We start from the raw sequence: 19,046 nt of genomic DNA, 5'->3' as shown, positions 1-19,046 counted from the left end.
TGGTGTTTTTTTATTCTAAAATTGTTTTTCTTTTTTTTAAGATTTTATTTATTTGAGAGAGAGTACAAGCGGGTGGGGGGTGGGTAAGGGCAGAGGGAGAGGGAGAAGCAGGTTCCCCACTGAGCAGAGAGCCCAACATGGGGCTCATCCTAGGACCCTGGGATCATGACCTGAGCTGAAGGCAGACGCTTAACCAACTGAGCCACCCAGGTGCCCCCTTAAAATTGTTTCTGATGAAATATTCCATGCATACCAAAGACTACATCAAATGTAACATAACGAGTAAAAGAAGCAAGAAACAAAGGGCATGATTTCATATGATTCCATTTATGTGAGGTACAAAATCAGGCAAAACTAACCTATGAATTTAGAAATTAAGATAGTGGTTACTCTTGGTGGGGCAGGTAGTGATTTGAGGAAGATCTTGTAGATATGGTATAATGTAATTTTGATCTCGATGCTCTCGATTACATGGATATATTCAAATGGTTCACTTTTCCGTATAGGTGTTTACTGCAATAAAAAGCTAAAGAATGTATATATTATGTAGGTGTAAGGTACAAAGAAAAATAAAACAAACCTGAATATCTATTAAAAAATAGTATTACCATTTCAAAGATCCTCTATGCTCTGTTACACTATTCTAAATTTGCTCTTTTATCTTTCACTCTCGATCATTAAATTTTCTTTTTGGATGTTATACAATGGTGTCAGGTTGTATGTAACCTGTGGGTTTCTTTTTTCCACTCAACGTTACGGTTTTAAGGTTTTGAGATTCGTCCACGCTTTCGAAGCGATAATTCATCCCCCCCCCCCGCTTTTGTTTTTTTTTTTTTTGACCAGTATTTCACACTCCTTAACAATACTGAGTCCTCCTATCCATGACTACGATGTAGCTCTCCAATTATTCAAGCCTTCGTTTACCTCTTTTAAAAACTTTTCAAATTTTCTTCATAAAATCTTGCATTTCTTTGGTTAGATGTATTCCTAGACACCTTTTCTTTTTTGTTGCTCTTGTCAAGTGCTCCTAATCTTACCTCTCGTTCCCAGTGTCGCTCGAGAGCCTGCCAATATTAAGGGATTAAAAAAAGGGGGGCGGGGATTTAACTACGCCTGATAATGTTCTAATTCTCCGCGTTCCAAACGCCTCCGAATAATTTCTGACCATTGCTCTACCCGTAGGTCCAACTGCACGGAAACTGTCTCAAGCAGCGCGGAAAATGTCTCCACAGGGCACGAGGCGGAGCCGGTACGTGCTGACGTCAAGGGCACGCAATACCTTAGAGGCCGGGAAAGGGCGGGGCCAGCAGGGGGACCTGCTGCTGGGAGAGCAGCGGCCGGAGCGGGGGCCATGGCGAAGCTGCTGAGCTGCGTCCTAGGCCCCCGGCTCTACAAAATCTACCGGGAAAGGGACTCGGAAAGGGCCCCGTCCGGCGTCCCTGAGACTCCAACTTCAGTCACTACCCCCCCTTCCAGCTCCTGGGTGAGTCGAGTTCTCCCCTGGTCAAAAACATGGTACAGCCCAAACCCCTCTGCGGCCTTTGCTCCCCAGAAGCGCCCATCATTGGAAATCGGGGGAGCCTGCTTGTCAAGCCAGTTGTCTGCAAAGTGCTCTTTGTGCTTCCTGGGTTAAAGTCACGCCTGCGGACCGGCTGCCTCCTTTATCGCTGTTTGCCATCGCTTTCTCATTCTCACTACCACTCCTTGCTTTTTCTTCTTGCGGCCCCCCACCCTGTCTTTCGTGGTTCGTGCTGGTCCCATTTGACTCTAAGTCCTGGAAGAGACCCTGCGTGGATTCGAGAGCTGGATGATTTTGCCGTCTGACTCTCGATTTCTTCTGACTCGGTGCCTTCCCCGGTTCTGTTTTCTCTTCCTTCTACCCTGGCCTTGAATTTCAAGATGACTTCGACATATGTATCCGCTGCCCCCCACCCAACCGCCCACCCTACGTTGGAGACCCCGGGGTCATCGCATCCGTGAAAGCTGGGGGTGGTGGTAGGCTGTGTCTGTACATGTTCTCTGCCCTTTCATTGGTAGTCTCAAATTGTGTTTAGTTTATTTATTTATTTATTTTTTAAAGATTTTATTTATTTATTTGAGAGAGAGAGAGAATGAGAGAGAGCACGAGAGGGAAGAGGGCAGAGGGAGAAGCAGACCCCCTGCTGAGCAGAGAGCCCGATGTGGGACTCGATCCCGGGACTCCAGGATCATGACCTGAGCCGAAGGCAGTCGCTTAACCAACTGAGCCACCCAGGCGCCCTCAAATTGTGTTTATTGCCCTCCAGAACTTCCCGCCCTCAGCCACATTCTCCTTAATCACCCTACTGTTATTTCTGATCTTCTTTCCCTCTTAAAGTTGTCATGGTATCTCTCCTTTCTTCCATAACTCCTCTCCCCATATGCACATGCCCACAACCCGTTTGAAACTGGGCTGTGGAAAAGGAGCACAAAATGTCCAGTGAGGCTTTCACTTTTGCTTGCAAGTCCAGGCCCCTATGTTCTCATGGTCTGGGGTAGGAAATCAGGTTTGGAGTGGGGGTTGGGAAGAGGGGCTTCTTTGGGAGCCAGGGATGTCCCAGGAGGGATTGCTTTGGAGGCTAGAACCAGAGGACACACATCAGGGCTCTCAAAAGGGAAGGGGAAGGACTTGTCAATGGACATGGTCCTTGATGCGGCCATCTGTTTTGGCAGGATACGTACTACCAACCCCGTGCCCTGGAGAAGCATGCTGACAGCATTCTGGCACTGGTATGTCTGCCCTGGCGTCTGGGACTACTGCATCTTTTCCCACCCAGTTGCCCTCCTGAACTTTCTCCTCCCCAGCCTGGGAGAAGGCAGTGCCCCTGGGGGTGGGGGATGCTCTGGGCTCTACAGCCCTCTCCAAGGCACACATGGACATGCTCTCAAGCACACATACTTGGTACTCCCCTTTGGTGTGTTTGCTTTCTCTGGGGCAGCCTGAGCCCTAACGAAAATGTGTTTACTCTTGGGACCATCTGCAGGTGCTGAGTCCTGTGGTCCCCAGTGACCTGTCCTCCCTGGCAACTAACCTCTTTGGCTGCAAAGACAGCTGTTTTCTCTGGCAGGGTTCCTATGGTGACGTTTGTGCATCTCTTGGGGACCAGGCCAGGTGCTGTCCTGAGCAGGGCTGATGGAAAGGGCTTGATTACCTTGAGCAGAAAAAGAAACTGGCCTTTAAACGTGATGAAATTATGTCCGGAGATAAGAGGAAGAAAACAGAACCTGTACCTAATTTCCCCAGCCTCTGTTATGCTCTGATACATTGCCTTTCAACAAATATTAAGGACCTACTGTGTTATGCACAGAATAGGTACTTGATATGACCTCCTGTCCACTTTGCTCAGAGCCTAGGCCTGGAAATGGCAGACCTATGTGTGTGTATTGATTGCTTGTCCCTGTCTCTCTGCTGCAGGCTTCAGTCTTCTGGTCCATCTCTTATTACTCCTCTCCCTTCGCCGCCTTCTACTTATACAGGAAAGGTCAGTGTGTTTTCAAAGGTGATGGGCAGGTTGTTGGCAGATGAGCTGACCCCCCTAAAGAGGAAAGGGGACCTGTGAGGATGGCTTGGCTTCCCTCTTCCATCAGGCATCTTCTTCCTCCAAGGGCATGGCTGTCCCAAAGAGAGGGTATGGGGCGGAGGTTGAGGCTGACCTGGGAAGAGATGCCGAGGGGCAGCGGGGAAAACTCACATAATGCCTCTCCCCTCCCAGGTTACTTGAGCTTGTCCAAAGTGGTGCCGTTTTCTCACTATGCTGGGACGTTGCTACTACTCTTGGCAGGCGTGGCCTGTCTCCGAGGTAGGTCCAGAGGGAGCCTGGTTTTGATCTATCCTTCACTGGGTAAATATTTATTAAGTAGCTTTTGCAAATATAATTTTCTGCTGGGCCCTGAGGGGGCATAATTGGGAATGGTGAAGATATGATCTTTTCCTTAAAGGGCTTGGTTGTAAGAATGAAAAACTAATTGGCAGAAAACTTTGCTGTTATCTGGAAAAGATGCATATACCCTACAGTAATTCCGCACACGTCCATATATATGTTTGTAATAATCTGAAACTGGAAACAAGTCCATGGCCACAAATTGTAGGATGGTTAAATACACTAGATTGTCTAGTTCTACAACAGAACACAACACAGCAATGCAAGTGAACAAATGTAAGCTACACTCAGCCATGCAGATGAGTCTTAAAATTGTAATGTTGAATGCAAGAAGCAGACAGTCAGATAAGGTATGCAGTATATTTCCACTTATGTAAAGTTCAAAAGGGTTGCATATATAAGTAGCAAAACACAGGCATGGTTATCTTGAAAGTCAGGAGAGTGATTACCTGGGAGAGGGAGGGAACAGGATGGGGAGGACTCCTGGGGGGATGTGACTGTGTTCTCTTCCTTGACTCAGGTGATGGTCACATGAATGTTTGCTTTGCATTTTTTTAAACTGAATGTGTGTTGTATGTATGTATGTCATATCTGACAATTTAAAAGTGAAGAGACTGTCCAAATCGTTGCCCCTTGGCAGGTGCACATCCCCCCTGGGCGAGGGGATGCTTGGAGAGGGAGTGGCGGGTCAGCAGCTGGATGGCTGCACTTGGGCCCAGGCAGGGGTGAGGACCTTCTGCCTGCAGTGTTCTGCCTTCTGATCTCCACTGGGCTGGGCTCCCTCCTCAGAGAGGCCTTCCCTGACCTCCTGATCTAAAAGTAGCTCCCACTCCTCGGTTTTGTCCTACTTTTAAATTTTATTTATTTTTAATTTGGGCATAAAAATTAAATACAGAAAAGCCCAGAGAACAAAATATCATAATAATTATATTTTTTAAGATTTTATTTATTTATTTGACACAGAGAGAGAGAGAGAAAGCAAGCATAAGCAGGGGGTAGGGGCAGAGGGAGAGGGAGAAGCAGGCTCCTCGCCGAGCAGGGAGCCGGACACGGGGCTTGTCGATCCCAGGACCCTGGGATCATGACCTGAGCCGAAGGCAGACGCTTAACCGACTGAGCCACCCAGGTGCCCCATTATCATAAAGAACTGAAAGGCTTATGTTTGTGATACTGCTTCAAATACCTTTTGTCGATAAAATACTGAAGCCTTGCATTCAGAGTTGGCATTCCCATTGGAATCTTCCCCAGTTCTGTGTTCCTCTTTCGCCAGAAGTAACCATTGCCATTTGGCGGGGTTTCTTTCCTGGTCCACATTTTTATGCTTTTATGAAAGATAGGCCTCATTTTATCAAATCTAAGCTGTTATGACTTGTAAAATGCATTCCAATTTCAGTTTTCAAATGTGAAAGAAGGCATTTTAGAATCTATGAAATATGGTAACTAAAAACAATATGTAGCCCTTCTTTTGTTGGAATGTAAAATGCATTCCAATTTCAGTTTTCAAATGTGAAAATAGGCATTTTAGAATCTATGAAATATGGTAACTAAAAACAATATATAGCCCTTCTTTTGTTCATTTTACATTTTTGTCACAAATGGCATCACGCTGTACAAATCATTCTGCACCTTGCTTCGTTCCTCAGTATTGTCTGGGGTCTCTACCGCTGATGATAATAGCATTCTAGTTCATTCTGGTTTTATTTTCTTGATAGCACTTTCCCCTCTCTGAAATGTTCTTGTTTACTTGCTTACCGTCTTTCTCCAGCCCCACCCCGCCCCCAACCGAAGCCCCAGCTCTCGGGGCTGGAATCTGTGTGTCTCATTTCCAGTGCCTCCCATATCAGTGGTGCCTGGCCCGTGACACCTGCCAGATCAGTGGAAGCAGAGAAGTCAGGGCTTGAGACTCCTTGGCAGTGAAGGGAGAGCAGATGTGATCGCCAAAGGGCCAGGTGAAGAGAGGAAAGAGCTTAGCGTTGAGGATGGCTCTTGTTTCAGAGAGGGAAGTGGAAGGGAGGCTGGGAGGAGCAGTCTGGGAGTCGGATGGTGGAAAAGATGGACCCAGGAAGCGGAGGAGGAAGGAGTCTCAAGGGACAGGAAGAGTGCTGAGAGGCACAGTTGGAAGAGAGCGGGGATGGAGGAAGGGGCTGCGGATTCAGTGAGGAAGTGATTATGGGGCAAGAGCAGGAGCCAGAAAGCCAGATGGCAGGGAGTTAGATTGTAGAGAGAAAAGAGGGAAAGCAAGCAGCTCCGTGCTCACCGGGGTGACTAGGAAGATTGCATGACACTGTGGTAAGACTGGGAAAGTGAACATTCTGGAGGGTGGAGGGTTGGTAACCTATCAAGAAACAAACTGAAGAAGCTGGGTAGGAGGAGAACACTGAAGCCAGTTGCTAGATACGGAGGAAGGGGGTCAGCTCGACTCTCCTGTTTCCCCAAACCCTGGGCCATCTGTTCCTTTTCCTCCCACTTCTCTTTCCAGGGCCTTCTCCTTGCCCATCTCCAACCCTCTTCCTGAAACTTACTCAGCTTGCTCGTCCCACTTTTCCTAACACTGCTTCCTGTCCTCTCCCTACCAGGCATTGGCCGCTGGACCAACCCCCAGTACCGCCAGTTCATCACCATCTTGGAGGCAACGCACAGGAACCAGTCTGCCGAAAACAAGGTGAGAGGTGCCAGACGGGTGCCCTGGCAGCAGCTTCCTCAGCTGCCTCCCCGGAGCACCGGGCACCAGCTTCTGCCCGGGGGAGGAGGTGGGTTTTGCCACAGACCACACTGGGTTTTCGCTGGCCCATTGCTATAGCCCTTCCCCACTGTGCAAGTGAACTGTCCACCCAAGGAATCTTCCTTCCTACCACTCCTAATGGGATGTTCCACGGTGTTTCTTCGAAGGTGGTCTTCTATCAGAGCAGCTCAGTTGTGTAGATGGTGTTTCTTTTGGCCATGTGCATCAAACACCATGCTAGTTTTGTTCAGGGATGGGATAAGATGGACAGGTATGTCCACTCTTGTGCCCGGAAGCACAGCGTGACGCCAAGAGGGAGAAAAGCCAGGGCACAGTGTCCTTGGAGTTGTGCCAGCCCAGCTGGTGCTGGAGTGTGATTATCTTTCAGAAGGGGCTTTGGGGCCCTATAAAGCTCTTTCCTGTTACAAAGGGGCTCCTGGGATCAAACAGCTGTGACCACCATCATCCTGCTCCACACCTCCATTTACCGAGCTATGTAATGATGGTCCAGCACGCCACTGTCTGAGCCATTTTGCATACACCCTTCCCAGTCCTCACAACAACCACATGAGGTGGTATTATTATACCTCTGAGGAAACAGATACAAAGAGGTTAAGTGACAAGCAGAGTCACAGAGCAAAGGAAGTGGCCGGGTCTGGGTTTGCGTCCAGGTCTGAGCAAAGCCTGTCTGAAATTTGCTTTTCTTCATTTTGTTTTGTTTTGCCATTTACATTTTTGTAGAGTGTTTCCATTGTTCCCTCTTAGTCAAGTTATTTTTGAAAATGTCAAAAAATTTCTGTGACGGAAAATAAAAAACAGCTCTCAAAATAGAGTGCTGGGCGCTCCAGGGCTGAGGGAGGGAGGACAGCAGAATAGAAGACGCAGCTCCCGCCACCCTCAAAAAGCGTGTGGGCAGACTCAGTGGGGCGACTGGCGGCGGAGATGGTCTGGCATCTCGTGGCATCACCAGCCCCTGGCTGCAGAAGGTGAGGGAAGGAAGGTGGCTGTGAGGACAGAAGAGTCACAGAGGGCTTCATTCAAGAGGTGGTCCCAATGCAAAGGAACCACTGTAGGCATGACTTCCCTCCTTCCCTCTCACCCAGCCTCCAGGACAGCATCAGGGAAAGGACCCGGAGGGGGGCGGGTGACCAGCCAACAGACCCCCCACTTCTGCAGAAGCACCAGCACCTCCAGCCACCCATTCTGGGAGTGGGTCAGTCTTACATTTTGGAAAAGCAAAGACTGTTAAATTCTCTTCTGGAAGCAGCCAGGCCAGTCTTGAGAGCGGATAGGGCATCCTCTCTTGCCTGATTTTTCAGGCCATGACAGAGCTTACCCTCTGTGAACTGAGGGGGGGAGGGAGGGGTGTTGACTCGTCTCCCCATGATGTGTGGGGGCCAGCCCTGTGGATGGTGAGGGTGACGAGGGTGGGTAGGTAGGCCTGCCTTCTTAGTCCCCCTTTGCCTCCCCTCCTCTTTCTCCACCTGCCAACCACAGCGGCAGCTCGCCAACTACAACTTTGACTTTAAGAGCTGGCCAGTCGACTTCCACTGGGAAGAGCCCAGCAGCCGGTGAGGTCCCAGTTCTTTCACTCCCTCCCTGCTCTGTCCTGTCCCTCACCTCCAGCCCCACCTTGTGCCCCAGGGCCTGCTCTCCAGTGCCATCTCCTCATTCCTAGACCCCCCTGTCCTCTGAGCCTCAGATGTCCAGCTTGCTGCTCCTAACTCCATCCTTCCCTGCATCTTTCCATCCTCAGGAAGGAGTCTCGAGGGGGCCCTTCCCGCCAAGGTGTGGCCCTACTTCGCTCAGAGCCCCTGCACCGGGGGACAGCAGACACCCTCCTCAACCGGGTCAAGAAGCTGCCTTGTCAGATAACCAGGTGGGAAGCAACAGGGAGAGAGGCCTGCTGGGGTGGAGGGGATATGGAGTGAGGACTCCAGGACTGGGTGCTCCATTGTAAGATAGCTGTCCTTTATTGGGCCTCGTGCTGTAGACTTGATATTGTTTGTGATTAGAATTTAGATTTGTATGTGAAGAAAAGAGGTTCAGAGAGGTCCAGTCTCACAGATGGTGAATGAAGGATTGGGATATTAACACGATTCTATCTGACACAAAAGCTCTTTCATTTTGTTATTTCTTAAGTTTATTTATTTGAGTAACTCTACACCCAACATGGGCCTTGAACTCACGACCCCGAGAGCAAGAGTCACATGTTCTACCAACTGAGCCAGCCAGGCGCCCCACAAAAGCTCTTTTAATGAGGCTGGAGGGAAGAATGAGGTTGGGGGTGTGGTGGAGACACATAGCCTTAGCCAGAGTAGCTGTGTCCCTGTCCTGGGCCCTCAGCGCCTAGGCTATTCTACCTTAAGCGAGCTACAATTTCTGCATCCGTGAATAACCCACCTCGTTGGAGTGGTGAGATTAAGTAGGGTAACGTATTCACAAGGGCTTCCGCCTTGCCTGGGTGCCTGAGAGCACATGGCAAAGCCCAAGTAAATCATAGTTGTGGACACTGATGATGTCCAGAGTAACAGCAGTAAGCATCCGTATCTTACCGTGGCACAGATGCTGTGGGAATTCTCTGGTGCTGGGGGCTGGGAGGCAGGTTCCGGGGTACCAAGGAAAGGGGAGGGCTTAGTGATCAGTGTGGACAGTGTGCTGATTGGTCAGAGGGGCAAGCCAAATTTGCGGTTTGGAGGGGATGCTGGACGGAGTGGTACAGTGTTTTTCTGGGGACAAATCCTATTTCAGGATTAACTGGAAATGGTTAATTGTCGTTTTCAGGAACAGCACCTACCTATCTGTCGAGATTAGCACATTGGTTCAGTAAATATTTAAGCCCCTACTCTGTGTCAGGCCGTGGCCACCTGCTACATGGCAGATACAGGGCATATTGCAGTGAATAGAACAGTCAGGTCTCTGCCCCTGTGGAGTCTGCAGTCTAGTTTGGTGTCTTTCAAACTATGGATTTTGGAGTGCCTGAGTGGCTCAGTCGGTTGGGCAAACAACTCTTTGATTTTAGCTCAGGTCATGATCTCAGGGTTATGGGATTGGCCCTGCGTCTAGCGTCCTCACTGGGGAGTCTACTTCCCTCTTCCCTCTGTCCCTCCCCCTGCTTATGCACACACACACACACACACACACACACACACTCTCTCTCTCTCTCTCTCTCTCTCTCAAATAAATAAATAAATCTTAAAACAAAAACCAAACTATGGATCTTGACCTATTTGTGAATCTTAAAATCAACTGAGTGAATTACAGCTGTCATTTTTTAAAAAGTATTATTTACTTGGGGACTTTTAAGAAGCTGCATTTTTTAAGTTTATTTATTTGAGAGAGAGAGAGCGTGTATGCGCGCACAGTTACACGCAGGGGTGGGGTGGGGTGGGGTGGGGTGGGGTGGAGGAGGGGCAAAGGGAGAAAGAATCTTAACCAGACTCTGTGCTGAGCCCGGAGCCACACGCATGGCATGATGTCATGACCCTGAGATCATGAGCTGAGCCAAAACCAAGAGTTGGACGCTTAACCGACTGAGCCACCCAGGTGCCCCTAAGTTGTATTTATACATTAACAGAATCATAGTTAATAATAACTTTGCTTTTACTTGTCATATACAGAAAATATTATCTCCTAAAATTTTCAGTATCTGTACAGATGTGTGTACTGGGCCGCAATATAAAATGTGCCCCTTATAAAGGTTGTAGTAAAAAAAAAAGTTTGAAAAATACCAGCTGGGTATATAGAATATTTCATTAAGTCCTTCAAAAAGAAAACAAACCTGTAAAGGTCAAGAAAACAAAACTGAAGTTCAGGAGTGAAGCAGGCCCCAGCGTCTCTGGGTGCTAGGGCTGGGGTGGTCCCTGGGCCCTCCTGAGGTCAAGGTTTGGTTAACCCCCGTGTTCCCCGCAGCTACTTGGTGGCACGCACCCTGGGGCGCCGGATGCTGTACCCTGGCTCAGTGTACCTGCTCCAGAAGGCCCTCATGCCTGTGCTGCTGCAGGGCCAGGCCCGGCTGGTGGAAGAGGTGAGGCGCCCCCGCACCCCCCCCGCCCCAATGCGCCTTCTCCCCCCGCCAGGGACGTGACCTCCCACCCCTCACATCTCCCTCACTCAGTGTAACGGGCGCCGGGCGAAGCTGCTGGCCTGTGATGGCAACGAGATTGACACCATGTTTGTAGACCGGCGGGGGACAGCAGAGCCCCAGGGACAGAAGCTGGTGAGAAGGGGCAGGGAGCCCAGAGGCAGTTGGGGGCCAGTGGAGGCTCTGGGGATCTCAAGGTCTCCAGCAGCCCCAAGGATAATGCCGTCTCCCAGCCCCACCCTCAAGACCTCTTGGTGTCAGAAAACCCTGCCATAGCAAAATGGAAGAAGTAGGAGTTGACATTCAAGGACCAGAAAGTAATCTTGTAACAGTCACTACTTAGGCATTATTTGTCACATAGAAGGCATGTATTTCATTCTCACCACAACCCTGTAGAATAGGAACTAATTTTTTATGTCAGCCCATTTTACAGAGGACGAAACTAAAGACCCAGGATAATTCTCCCAGATCACACAGTGAGAGAGCTGGGGTTTGAACCCGGGCAGTCTGGCCTCCCAAGTGGCCCGCCTCCGTGAAGCAGCCCTGGAAGGAGCCCTGAGCCAGCAGTCTAGGGAGCTGGCTTAGGGTCCTGGCTCTACCCAACTGCTGTGAGAGTCCATGCAAGCCCCGCCATCTCTGGGCTTCGGCATGGGGCACCATGTAATCGGAGTTCATCTGATTCTAAGTCTGGAGCCTAGAGATGGAAAGCGATTGGCATACCCCACAAAAGAAACAGTTGTGGGAAAAAATAGACCCAAAAACTAGAAAAGAAAAAAAGGATCCATAACCCCATTTCTGAGAGCTAGCTCCCTGCTGGTCTTCCGAGGAGAAGTGGACCCTGTGCTGGGTGGTTGAGCAGTTCCTCTTCCTCTGTGTGCTCAGTTTGCTAAGCATTTGCATCCACTGTGCTTCTCTTTTTATGCACCTTGTGGGTTGAGAAATTTTCATTCCCCTTGAAGAGAACAGGTCCTTTCCTCTTCCCTACAAAGCTCCCACGTCCTACCACATGGGGCATTTTCTGTCCCAACTTGGCTCCTTCCCAGCCCTCCTCCCTGCCTCCCTCCTTAGGTGATCTGCTGTGAGGGGAACGCGGGCTTCTATGAGGTGGGCTGCATTTCTACACCTCTGGAAGGTAGGCCCGACGCTCAGCTCTCTCGTCCCTGCCCTTTGGAATGGAACGGCCCCACCTTCCCACACTGATAGAACTTCCCTGGCCCGATCACCTTGTCTGAGTGAGGTTTAAAACTCTCACATCTGGGGGAAAGTGTACTCCCCATTTGCTTTGCTAACCGGACATCCCTCCCCTTGGGTTGTGTCCCTAACAGGATGGCCTTCATTCTGTCGCCACCAGGCGATTACTGAAACTCTGATGTCATCTCCCCATTCTGGGAAGGCTCGGTGTTATTCGCCTCTGAGTTTGGGGGTGTTTAGAGCTCCAGGGTTCTGTTGCTCTTTCCCCTAGGGCTGGAGGGGGCCCCGGGGCGGGGGGGGGGGGATGTGCACCATGAGGTCCTAACCCCTCCCCCTCCTCTGTTGCAGCCGGATATTCAGTTCTGGGCTGGAACCATCCAGGCTTTGCTGGAAGCACGGTGAGACCCTCTCTGAAATCCCTTTCTTTTCCTCAATTGTGGTCTGTCTCCCCCTGATCAGCCACTGGAGTTAGGGCAAGGGGTGTATATTTTCTGGAGGGGGGCTCCCACTCACCTGTCACCTAGGTGCCGGAGCAGGAAGTCAGACTCTCGCAGTGGGGAGGGGCGGGCAGGCTGGTTTTTGGAGAGTGCAGCCCCTTCCACCACACTTTTCTTCTGCCCCCTCCCTGTCTGCTGCAAGAAGAGTCCATGCTCAGAGCAGGCAAGTGACCCAGGTGGCCTTTGGTGCTGACTCACTCCTGCCTTTGCCCTTCCTCCTGCAGGGGGTGCCATTTCCTCAGAATGAGGCCAATGCCATGGATGTGGTGGTCCAGTTTGCCATCCACCGCCTGGGCTTCCAGCCCCAGGACATCATCATCTATGCCTGGTCCATCGGCGGCTTCACTGGTACCAGCCTACCTCCTGCCCCCCTCCTCCCAATTTGTGCCACCCCTACCCCACCCCAAGGAGAGGCAGGGAAGTGCACTGGGGGCCTGGCAGTGGGGTCGAGGCTTAAGGGAAGAGAGGATGGAAGTGGGATATCTGCGTGGGTCTGGAAGATGGTATCCTATTTCTATACATTCCCATTTCCTTCCACTCTTATGCCCATTATTTTCTTTAAAAGATTTTATGTATTTATTTGAGCGAGAGAGCCGGGGGGAGGGGCAGAGGCAGAGGGAGAGAGAGAATCCCAAGCAGACTCCCCACCGAGTGCAGAGCCTGACACAGGGCTCAATCTCACCACCCCGAGATCATGATCCAAGCCAAAACCAAGAGTCGGATGCCTAACCGACTGAGCCACCCAGGTGCCTCTCTTTTGCCCATTATTAAAAGAAGCAGACCAGGGTCCTGGGCAGGGGGGGATCAGGAAGTGAATCTTTCCTCTGCACATAGTCCTCGATGCACTTTGATGTTCTCTCTCCATCCTTTCCTGATAGTGCCCTGGCCAAGTGACGTGAGGGGTTAGGGGACACCTGGGGCTAACCTAGTAGGGAGGATGGCACCAGCCTGTAGGGTCAATGGGACAAGGGTGGGGTGGTGGGCAGGAGCCCCTCGGTCCTCACCCTTCTTCCCTGTCCTGGTACCAGCCACGTGGGCAGCCATGTCCTACCCAGACATTAGTGCCGTGATCCTGGATGCCTCCTTTGATGACCTGGTGCCCTTGGCCTTGAAGGTCATGCCAGATAGCTGGAGTGAGTGCAGCTCCCAGGCCTGCCCTTCCAGGGAAGGGGTGGGCTGGAACTGGGAGCTTAATTCTAACTGGAGATGGATCCTTTTGCTGTGGGTGGGGAGTGGGTCACCCCATTGTTGAGAAGCAGGAGGACTCCCCTGTCTGGGGCCTCAGTTTTCTCTTTCTGTGAACAGTGGGGACCTTTGTTTTGGGCAAGGGCTTTGTCTTTGTCATCGCTTCACTTTTATCCCACTCCAGGGGGCCTGGTGACCAGGACCGTGAGGCAGCATCTCAATCTGAACAACGCAGAACAGCTGTGCAGGTGAGGGCAGGCCAGCACGCAGCATGTAGCACCCTCCCCCACCTCCCCCTGGGCAGGCTCTGCTGGGTATTCTGGCAGATCTCCCAGTAAGGCCAGACTTCGGGCAGTGCCCATTCTTCAACATTTCCTCACCTCTGGGTGATGGGCTAGCCCATGGGGCCCTGTGCAGCAGGGGGTGAGAAGGCAGCCCGTGGGGGGTGGGTAGCCAATTGTCACCATCTCCCTCTGAGCACTCCCTCTCCACAACGCTGTCCTCTGAAGGTACCAGGGCCCTGTGCTGCTGATCCGCAGAACCAAGGATGAGATCATCACTACCACGTGAGTGCCTGGGAGCCTCTGCCCCCCTGGATCCCAGACGGAGCTAGGAAGTTGCCCCTCCCGCCTCTGCCCGCCAGAAACCTGGGTATCCAGACCCTTCCTCCCCAACCTAAGCCCCTCCAGTGTCCATTCTTCCCACCCCCAGGGTTCCCGAGGACATCATGTCCAACCGAGGCAATGACCTCCTGCTGAAGCTCCTGCAGTATCGGTGAGGGGGGGTGGGGGGGGTGGGGGGTGTGGGGGGGTTGTACATGTGTGTGCTGACACCGCACAGCAGGGAGGGAGGGAGGAGGGTTTAGGGGTGAGGAGCGAAGGGAGTTGGGTCCTGACCTCCCATCCCGGTGCTCCCTCTGTAGGTATCCCCGTGTGATGGCAGAGGAGGGTCTTCGAGTGGTGAGGCAGTGGCTGGAGGCCTCCTCACAGCTGGAGGAAGGTGCAAGGGGATGCCGTGAGGCCTTTGGGTGGGGGCGTGGCAAGGCCAGGTCACTGACGGGCGCTCCTCTCTCTCCCTGAGCAGCCTCGATCTACAGCCGTTGGGAGGTGGAGGAGGACTGGTGCCTATCTGTCCTCCGCTCCTACCAGGCAGAACACGGGCCTGACTTTCCCTGGAGTGTGGGTAAGGAGGTCCTGGGGCAGGAGAGGGTGTCGGGAAGAGTCCAGGAGGGGGATGAGTACCCGGATGTGTGGCCCCTGTGTGAGCGCCTCTTCTCTGTAGGGGAGGACATGGATGCAGACGGAAGGCAGCAGCTGGCCTTGTTTCTGGTGAGCTAAGGGGTGGCAAGCAGGAAGGGGGTGCCGGGACAGCCAGGGGGCACGTGTGGGGCTTGGGGACAGCGTCGGAAGTGGCAGCTTGTAGAGCGTGGGTGGTGGTTTCAGGGGCCATGGAGATGTTTGGTGGTTGCTGCTCACCGCAGTGCTCTGCACCCCACCTGTCCTGCCCTCTTTGTTCAGGCTCAGAAGTATCTGCACAACTTTGAGGCCACACACTGCACCCCGCTCCCAGCCCAGAACTTCCAGATGCCCTGGCACCTCTAGCGACCACAGTGGGACTCGTTCTGAAAGAGTGGGACAGGAGGAGACAGGAGGAAGGATCCTCTTATTTGTGATTCTCTGTGTTCATGTTGCTGTTTATAGTTTGTGGGAAGTGGGGGGACTGTCCCCCTTCTCACTGCCCTCTTGCACGTTTCCCCTCATCCATCTGGCAGTACCTAACCTTTCCCAACACGCAGCCTGCATTCGATGGATTATTCCTAATAACTAATAAAAAGGTATTTTTTCTACAGTCGGGCTAATTGTTTGACTTCCCAAATGTCCAGGAGCCTGGGGCTGGTAGTGGGGACAGCTGAAGCCTCAAGGGGCTGGGATTTGGGGAACCCAACCCCAGCCAGCCAATTTAACCCTCCCCATCCCTGCTGTTCCCCCAGGCCTTCAGACCCCAACTTGAACTGTCCTCATGCAGTGGGTCCCCACGCCTCCCCGTTCACTGGTCTGTCTAGTAGTATCACCACGTACAACCTCCCCTGCCCATGCTTTGTTGCTTACAAAGTGTTTTTCTAGTACCTGATTGCCCCTACTCAGGAATCTTCTACGGATTTCCAGATTCAACCTGCATGGCTTCACCATCAGTACCCCCAGTGTTCCTTGCTCAGCTCTTGCTGTTCCCATGGGGAGTGAGGAACAGCCCACTCCTCACGTCTTAAGCAGCGAACCCTGCACACCTCCTCACCGTGTCATCAAGTCTTTTGTTGCAATTCAAAAACAGGGCCTTCCAGGGCCTGAGGCCTGGGCGCCAAGGGCTTATGTTCTCCCACAGCCACATTTCACCGTTCTGGACAGCTATTAGAATAAAATCCTTAGGTTGAAGCTGAGGAAATTGGTTTCCTCTAAGTTCTGTCCTATTTCCAATCCTTGGATTTCATGGAACGGAATCAGTCCTTCTCCCACCCATCAGTATGTTCCCTGGCCACCTCCTTCTTTGGGAACCTCTTTTCTAGATGAAACTCCCCCAGATTTACCCCCCTTGGCCACTGTTGTGAACAAGCTTAACATGGGCAAGCAATAATGCTCTGATGTCCTAGATGGCCTCTGGCTAATTTCAGTGTCTCCTGAACCCCACGGCATGAAGCTCCTTCTGCGTTCTCTGGGGCAGGAGCATACTGAGTCTCCACTGGAAGGGTGATCTCTGATATGACACCTGGTACTTGGGGTTAAAAGAGAGGAGGTGGCCACAGCTCCAGAATGTTCCACGTTTAGCAAATACTGGAGAGTTGATGCTGGCACTCTGCTCCTCTGTCCTGTCCCAGGGGGCAAACAGGGTGGGAAGTGTGGAGCATGAAGCTGTAGGACCAGTTGCCCAGTTCTGAACTTCACCCTCCCTGATCCACCAAGACAGTTAGTTAATCTCCTGGAAAACAAGTCTGTTCAGCTAAGTTAACCTCCTTGAATGCAAATAGGGGGCACCTAGCCCCACCTCCCACACCCTGGAGACAAGGGACTCCCCCTTCCTGGCCATGGCCACTAGGGACTCTATTGACCTACCTCTGCCACCACTTCCCCCTACCCCCTTCTTCCTGCACATACTATAAAGAACAGTGGATGTCATGAGGAGCCCTTGGATATATTTAGTGGATGGGGAGGGGGAGGTTTAACATTTGAATTCTGGACCCCCCACACCCACCCAGGGGCCTTAGTCTACATCCTTAGATCACTCCCCACCCGATAAAGCTCACATCAGCTGTTTGCTGAACAACCCCCACCTGGGGTGGGACCAGCTCCCTGTCCACTCCTCCTCACCCTATATAGCAGGGTTCCAACAGTCCCAGGAGAACATCTGAGATGCAGATCCCACATCTGCTGGGGCTCTGGACCTTGCTTTAATGGGCACCAGGTAAGGCCCGGACGGCCAGGCGTCCCCGAGGAGCTGGGCACACTGGGAGAGAGGATGGAGGCTGGGACAAAGAAGAATTAGCACCTGAGCAGGAAACCTGGGAAGGAGAGGTGGGCCCTGGGCTGGACCGTCCCTCGTCCTTCCCTATCTTAGAGGCTGCCAGAGTCGGCTCTGGGCTCCGCGTTTGGGGTGAGGATTTGCTCCACTTCCCCAGGAGGGGCAGGTGTCTCCTTCTCGGCTGTCACAAGTGGGTGAGGGCCAGGTACCTATCCACTCATTCATCCAGCCACTCAACAAGCCATCCCACCAACACCCTGAGGAACCAAATCATTCATTTTTTTCATTCATTTATATTCGGGCTAAAGATCGCTTCTCCAGTTCCTCTCCCAGACCGCCTGGTCTAGCCGGTCGGCGAACAGAACTTGGCTCTCGTCCAGTCCAATCATCTATGGCCCCGCCCCGTTCCCCTGAAGGTGGCATTCGGCCCTCAGGCCCCACCTCCTTTGTTTCGTCACTCGGCGGCTTACTCCCAGGCGTCCCTTGTCCCGGGGGAGCGGCACTCAGCCCAGATACCGCCCTCCGCAGGTGTCACCATGGCGACCACAGCAGCGCCCCGCCTCTTCACCCCGGGAAAGCCTCCTTGGAGCCCGTCACCGTGGCAACGAACTCACGAGGCTCTGCCCGCGCACTGGCCGCGCCGGGTCGCTTAGACTGGGGAGTAACAAAACGAAACGGGGGCAGCATTGATGGCCGTGAGGCCACGCCCCTTCCGAAGAACACCTCTCCCAGCCCCACCCAGCCCAGCGCCGAAATACCGCTCGTGTCTTCCCTCCGGCAGCGCGCGCGGCTATGGGCTCTAACTCCACAGCGAGTCTTCCCGGACCTCTCAGGGTCACTCCTTCAGGGAGCCCAGCCTCAGCTACCCATAACTCCCTAGTGCTTGGACTTAGTTGCGGTTATATTCGAGAGAGGGGTTCCGAGGACGCTGTGAAATTCCCTTCTAACTCCCTTTTGCCCCCTTCGCTTCAAGAGGAGCCCCCGCTCTCTGATTCTCTGTCGTTCATTCAACAGACATTTCGGCTGGTGCCGGGCGGCCCTCCCACCAACTTCATTACTCTGACTTTTCAATAATACATTTTTCTTATTTCATTCATCCCAACGCTGTTGGGAGCGCAGTGGCGTGTATTCCTTTCGTGTTTCTTCTTTCCCGTGCGTCTTCCTTGGCGCGAGTCTCCGTCCCTTTCTTTCCATCTTCCCCATCAGCACCCGAGGCCGGATGATTCTTGGATGGTCCGGGACTGTAAGCAGGGAGCCCTCCTGCAGCGCCGCACCCCAAACCTCCAGACCGAAAATTGGAGCAGGTGATTCGCTCCTTTACGCCCAGCTCTTCCCACAGCCCACCCACACTTAAAGTGAAAACCCTGAGGGGCGCCTGGGTAGCTCGGTTGGTTAAGCGTCTGCCTTCGACTTGGGTCGTGATCTCGGGGTCCCGGGATCAAGTCCCGCATGGGATCCTTGCTCATTGGGGAGCCTGCTGCTCCCACTGCTTGTACTGTCTCTCTGACAAATGGATAAATAAAATCCTTAGAAAAAATAAAATAAAATGAAAACCCGGAGTCCCTCAGAGAATGACCTGGAGAGGGGCATGCAAAGAGTCCGCCGGGCGTAGGAGCCGGGCAGGCCACGCCCCCCGCCCCTGGCAGAGGTGGTGGGCGGGGCGCCCGGGACGCCCACGGCCGCTTATTGGTTGCTGCGTAGCCTCCTACCTGGGAGGGTTGGTGGCGCCGCAGCGCCGCCTTCCGGGGAAGCCTCGTAGTGCTCTGGGTGTCCGTTAGGGGTGGACGTCTGGGTCCGACGCGGGCATGGCTTTCCCAGGTTTTCTTCCCAGACGCTCCCCGCCGAGAACTGAGCTCGGCCTGGGGGCCGCCCCCGCATCCTCCTGGGAGCCCTGAGGTGCAGTCAAGCTCGGAGAGCGAGCGCACGGCGCCGGAGCCTGTGGGCGCCGGAGATCAGAG

The 19,046-nt window shown here is 52.6% G+C and overlaps 1 protein-coding gene across 2 annotated transcripts; it reads left to right on the top strand.

The window, feature by feature from the left end:
• Positions 1–1,279: 1,279 nt before the first annotated feature.
• ABHD16A (abhydrolase domain containing 16A, phospholipase) lies at positions 1,280–15,426 on the top strand. Of its 2 annotated transcripts, XM_081827886.1 has the most exons (21): positions 1,280–1,483; positions 2,692–2,748; positions 3,434–3,500; positions 3,732–3,818; positions 6,476–6,561; positions 8,119–8,192; positions 8,378–8,500; positions 10,534–10,648; positions 10,739–10,840; positions 11,774–11,837; positions 12,031–12,093; positions 12,245–12,294; positions 12,618–12,741; positions 13,422–13,526; positions 13,763–13,826; positions 14,088–14,144; positions 14,290–14,352; positions 14,501–14,577; positions 14,662–14,760; positions 14,860–14,906; positions 15,096–15,426. In XM_081827886.1, exons 1-21 carry the CDS (start codon positions 1,352–1,354, stop codon positions 15,177–15,179), a joined length of 1,740 nt encoding a protein of 579 aa, XP_081684012.1. In that variant the 5' UTR covers positions 1,280–1,351; the 3' UTR covers positions 15,180–15,426. The 2 variants fall into 2 exon arrangements, with proteins under 2 accessions (XP_081684012.1, XP_081684011.1); XM_081827885.1 differs by lacking the exon at positions 12,031–12,093.
• Positions 15,427–19,046: the final 3,620 nt, after the last annotated feature.

The sequence above is a fragment of the Leptonychotes weddellii genome, chromosome 8, assembly GCF_054177405.1.
Source record: "Leptonychotes weddellii isolate Sample4059 chromosome 8, ASM5417740v2, whole genome shotgun sequence".
In the NCBI taxonomy this organism is placed as follows: Eukaryota; Metazoa; Chordata; class Mammalia; order Carnivora; family Phocidae; genus Leptonychotes; species Leptonychotes weddellii.
This window is presented reverse-complemented; position numbering and strand designations above follow the sequence as displayed.